This window comes from Parus major, chromosome 13, assembly GCF_001522545.3.
Source record: "Parus major isolate Abel chromosome 13, Parus_major1.1, whole genome shotgun sequence".
Classification (NCBI taxonomy): Eukaryota; Metazoa; Chordata; class Aves; order Passeriformes; family Paridae; genus Parus; species Parus major.
Window position 1 is genome coordinate 5,394,228 of NC_031782.1, and position 5,643 is coordinate 5,399,870.

General features: G+C 50.0%; 1 protein-coding gene across 1 annotated transcript in view; it reads right to left on the minus strand.

Annotated features, from left to right (window-relative positions):
- Positions 1-332, minus strand: part of GALNT10 (polypeptide N-acetylgalactosaminyltransferase 10) — an 81,364-nt gene extending 81,032 nt beyond the window's left edge. Inside the window, exon 1 of the mRNA XM_015641989.3 lies at positions 31-332. Within this exon, the coding sequence (XP_015497475.1) occupies positions 31-204 (174 nt within the window). The 5' untranslated portion in view covers positions 205-332. The remainder of the gene's footprint in view (positions 1-30) is intronic.
- Positions 333-5,643: the final 5,311 nt, after the last annotated feature.

A 5,643-nucleotide genomic window follows, 5' to 3' on the forward strand; every position in this document is an offset into this window, starting at 1 on the left:
CACTCGGGGCCGCTCAGCCCCCCCACTCACCGGCGCCTCACCAACCGCTGCCCCCGCGGCGGCCGCCCCGTCCCCGCCGGCCGCGCCGCCGCCCTCCAGCTGCCGCTCGCGGTACAGGGACCAGAGCCCCACATTGGGCAAGAAGACGAGGGCGGCCAGCGCCAGCCCCACCGCCTGCAGCAGCCGCTTCTGCTTCCGCCGCATCGGAGCGGCTGCCGGGAGCGGGCTGAGCAGCGGGATGGGGCCGAGGAGCCGGGGCTGAGGAGGGAGCGCGGTCCCGCCGCCCCCGCCGCGCTCCCGGAGCGCAACTTTCGCCCGCGCTCGGCGGCGGCGCCGGGCGGCAACTCCGGCACTTCCGCTCCGAGCGCGGGGGGCGTGGCCTCCGAAACCCCGCCCACCGCCCGGGGAGACCCCGCCCCCGCTCCCCGCTAATTACCCTCCGCTAATGACCCTCCGCTAATGACTCCCCGCTAATGACTCTCTAAGAACGGCGCTCCGAGGATGCCGCGGCACGGCGGGGTGTCTGGGCGGGCGCCGCCGGAGAGGGATTCGAACCGAGCGCCGATGGAGGGGGAGTTAAGGTGGTTAATTGGCTTAAAACCCCTTAATGGGGGGGAGCCCTTAGATGGGAGCGGGGACTGGGCTGGGAGAAGCAGAGCAGGATGAAGGTTAAGGGCTGCAGGTGCTCCCCGAAGGGTCCAGGTGGTCCCCAAAGGGCTGGAGTTCGCCCCACGGGCACACAAGAACCAGGAGGGGACAATCCGCTCTCCTCCACCACGGATGGAGATGCCATCGCCGGCCACACCAACAGGCACGATCGCTCCAAATCCACCTCCACCCGTGGCTCGCATTAAAAAACAGTGCTGTTCTGTCGGATAGCAATGAAGTGGCTTCAACTATAATGTAAACTATATAATTTAGAAGCATAGGATAGTGTTTGAAGGGCCTTTTTAGCAAAAACAAACAATGGCGGCAGAGCTTTCCCAAAAATGGGGAGCGGATCCGTTTCCTCAATGAAGAGCAGGCAGCCCCGGCGCTCAGGATGATGCTCTGCCAGCACAACAGCCGTCAGGCTCGGCTGTGTCAACAGCGAAGCTGTGACAATCCGGTGCCCTGCTGGGCACTGGTAAAATAAATATTAGTTCTCTTCCAATGCAAACCTCCGCAGGGAAATACCTAATTTCCTGGAGCAACAACAAAAAGTCTACGGAAACCATTGTGCACCCCACATTTGCAGCTCTTGCCACCCTCGCCCCACACCAGCAAGTGGATTTAAACTTAAATAAACTTCCATAACCCGCTAGATGGCATCTTCCAGCAGATTTCAGTGTCTGCTGCGAGAGCCAAATTATCAAGGAAAGCATTTAATTTAGAGAGCAGGTTACAGTTCCTAAGTCTAACTACATGTTAAGGCAGCTTGTGCTTTCATTTTAATTATCGATGAGAATTTGTCGCCAGCTGATTTCTTTACCAGAAGTGTTAACGCTTCCATTGTTTCTCCGTGGGTGGAGAAGATAGCGACCCGTGAAATCCCTTCACTCCTGCCTTTAGAGCAAGGCGTATTCCCTTTATCATCACTGAATCACCTCCGGCAGTGCAGAGACTTAGGCTGCTCCTGAATAATGCATAGCCACTAAAATTGTACAACAATAAAGCTACATATACATTACCTGGTACTGTGAGAATCCGGGCTGGAAAGCTACAATACCTCTGATTTAATGCTGCAGTGCCAGTGTACTGCCATATGGACCCTTATAATAACATCCACATCCCCTTGCCTCTGCAAGAGCTCTTTGAAAAGTGGCTGTGAAATAGCAGGAGGCTTCATAGGGATGCACACAGGCTCACAGGCTGCCCTTGGCAGAACATCCCCGTTTATATAAAGAAATGACAGCCACAAAGTTTGAGAGTTAATTAAAACAAAGCCACTAGCTGGCTTGACATATGTTTAAATTTAGGATTGTGAGCCTGCTCGCTAAATTAAATGTTTGCTTCATAAATTGGCATCAGCAGAGTTGCACAAGTTTTAACTGGGAGCAGATTATGGCTGGTGCAGCAGGTAGATTAGTATTTTGTATATGTGAGAGCATCCTGAATGATCAAGCCCTCTGAAGAGCCTCGTGGGAATTGAAGTCTGGCTGCTCCTCAGTGATCACTCTGGAAATGGATGTTCCAGGTCTTCCCTTTCTGCTTTAAGAGGGAGTGAGTCCTGTTGGGCTTACCAATTAAAATAATTTATACTCCATGCAGCTGCCTCGGTCCCAAAGAAATAGATATTTCTAAACATCTAAAGTAAAGGTGTTGTTAGGGCGAAAGTAAAGGTAGAATATGTCTACCTCTTCTCTTTCTCCTGAAGTGTTTTGGTGGGGACAGAACTCTGATTTTGGCCTGTTGGATGCAATGCCTTGGGGATTGATCGGGTACATGCAAAATAAACATGGATTTACATTTCTGAGAAAGGAGAACGCCTGTGGCTGTTAAGCCTCTAACTGGAAAGGGAAATGGTGTACCTTCCCCAGGCATTTTTTCAAAACAAATATAGGATAAATTAATAGCAGCTCAATCCCTGTCTGGAAGCTCTCTTTGCTAGCGAGCTGGGTTGCCTGGTTTGCAGCTCATGTGCTGAGCTGCTGCAGGGCAGAGTGCAGCAAAAGTGGGTAACAGCATCATGAAAATTAAAAGCCTTGATGAAGGATGAGGAGCAGTGTTGACCAGAGGGACTTGGTCAGCAGATGCTGGGAAAGGGCAGGAGAGCATTGAAAAATGCTAATGGGAGTGGATGTGACAGGAGTTCCTGGGATAAAGCCCACAGATGGCATGACAGCATGGAGACGAGATGGCACAGACTTAGGGAATCAGTGTTCTCCTGCCTTCTGGTCTCCTCCGACTGCAGCTCCTCAGGGCAAGGACTGACTCATGTGAAGGGCTGCATTTCGACCTTGGAACTTCTGCAGGGGTGGCTGATGGAAAGCAGGGAGTCCTTTGGATCCCTGTAAGTGAGGTGAATGGTTATGGGATCCCCTCTCTCCTGGTGAAAGGTCATAAGTGAGACAAGAGCTGGCATTCCATGCTCCCAGCTGCAGTTCCAGCCTCCCAGCATGGGTTACGGGGAGAAAACACTGCCAGAGGGATGGCATATCTGCAAGGGGGAAATGGGGAAAAATATCACCCAAGAGCCTGTTAGGTTTTTTTCCCTGGGTTTCCAGATGGTGCAGATACACATTACCACAATGGGGATGGAGTGAGGGAGCTCCCATCCAGGTCTCTGTGTCCACCCTGTGTCCTGTGTCAGATGGCTGCACCCACAGGGAAAGTCAGCTCCTTTTCTGATATGTGTTTGTATGCTGGTGATGCTGTCTCTTTTCTGAAAATCTCATTTCTAGCCAGGAGGAGAAAAGGAAAAACAATCTCTAAAAAATGAATGAACCTCAGCCATGGCTGTGTCACAACAGGACTTTTGTTTTCGTGGCATTTCTTTATCCTTCGGTGTTTATTAGTTGAAGTTCAGCTAAAATTTCATGTGAACAGAATTGATTTGTTGGGGTTTTTTTCCCCCCTTTTTCTTTTCTGATAAAAGATAATGCTGAAGAACCTGCTCACCTGTGGGCAGGAGCACAGCCCTTCTCTGCTCAGTGTGGGGGTGCCTGTCAGCACAGCCCCCCACAGCGATCCTGCTGCACTCCCCCAAACCCTGGAGCTGCTTCCAGCCAGCACTCAAGATGCTGAAAAACAATGTAAATGCCTGAATAGCTCACAGAAGTGAGATGATTACAGGCTTTTAAAACGAAATTGCAAACCTTGTCACTGCGGGAGAGCATCCAACCCTCTCCCCATCCCTCCCAAGAAATGAAAAGACAGCACCAACATCCATGAATCCTTGTGCCCTGGTTGGAAGTTACCTGTGGCGTGACTGACCTGGGGTTTTATCTGCATAGAACAGACTTTTAGCAGAAAAATAAATAAAATAAAACCAGTGATCCACCTGAGCAAGCAAAATCCCTACGATCAACAGAAAAATCTGTCTGAATTTACTTTGGACAAACAGAGCCCAGCAGTGCAGGTCAGGAGAGGGTGGCTGAAGCTGGATGCTGGAGGAGGATGCTCAGGGTCCTGCCTGGAAAAGTGGTGCCATCACCCATGGTCAGTCCTCCAGCCTGGTGCAAATGGAAGAAGTGACTGTGTCTGTCTGCAGCCTGGAGATGTGCAAAAGCAATGAAGCTGTGGAAAGAGTTCTCTAAAGTGTGACATTTTTGACTCCTCTGGCCTTAAATCAGGTAATTTCACTGATTGCCTGTGGCAGGGGAAATTGCTGATGTCTAAGTTGAAGCACAGTCCTGGAAGATGAGGCAGTGATGGCTTGCTGGGTGGATAAACACTGGAGCAGGGTATGAAGCAAGGAGGGAGCCTCACGCATTTCACATTGCAAACAGATGCACCGACATATCCAGAGATTTCCTTTGCACAGGAATACATTTTTCCTCAGCAGTAACATGAATCCATGTCCACCCTGGCCAGGATGCCCATCCTTCAGGAAAATTAGTGGCTGAGAGAAAAAGTTCTTGCTGCACTGTGCAGGGTCTGAATGGTCCCAGCTCTGCCCGCTGGACTTTGGTGGTCATTGAGGACACCACTTCTCCAGGCAAAGCTTTGCACAAAGCCGTGTCAGGCTGCTTTAGCTCTAGAACTGCTTCTCCAAAGCAGCCCTGACAGTTTGTGCATAATTATCAGCGGGGCTCAGTCTAGGAATGAGGAGACAGAGGGTCTGTTCCTGGCTGTCTACTCAAGTAACCTTATTTTAAAGAAAAAACGAAAACCACAAATGTTGTTGCAGTCTCTCTGGCTGGAATAGGCAATGAGCCTTGTCTGCTCCCTCTGCTCTGAATTCAGAGCTGCTGCAATGAATCGGACTCATTCCAAGTCCGGTGGAGCCAGGCAGACAGACTGCAGTCAAGATGTCCCCAAAACTCCCTGGCTTCTCTGAGCACGCTGTGAATTTTGAGGCCAACACTCCCTGGGCTTCTCAAGGGATTTGGAAGCTCACGCTCTAATAATTAAGGCAGCTTTGAACATCGTAGCCTTCAGCCTCGCTTTTCTGTTCCCTGTAGCAGCCATTAGTGCTTGGAACAGGTACCAGCTCTTAAAACGGGCTCGCCAAGGGCTTGCATGGTTTTGACAAGGAGGAATTTAAAGAGTCTCTCCAATGAATATGTGAGAGCAACAAAGAGCTGATTTCAGTGGAGGTTTGCAGCTTTCCTGTGAACAGGATTCATTCATTCATACATCACTGAGCTGAACCTGGAGGATAGGTCTCCTCTTCTTCCAGTGCTGGGTGTATTCTGGGGTGAGAGGAGCATCACTGGGGTCCAAAGTCTTTTTTAGGGTGGCTCTGCAGTGGATCAGAATGCTTGTATGCTCAAGCTTTCTTTTAACAGATTATTTACTAAGTGTGATAAACTCTGTTTACACTACCAGAAAGTAACCATGTGGAAAGGGGAAACAGGGATAAAGATGCTTAACCCACCGCTAAAAAAATATGGAAAGGGAAAATAATGCTGATTTGAAGAAAATTTAGGTGAAGTGATTAAAAACTTAAGTTATATGGATAATATCATCTGAGTTATCAAGGGGAGAGGATAAAGGGCT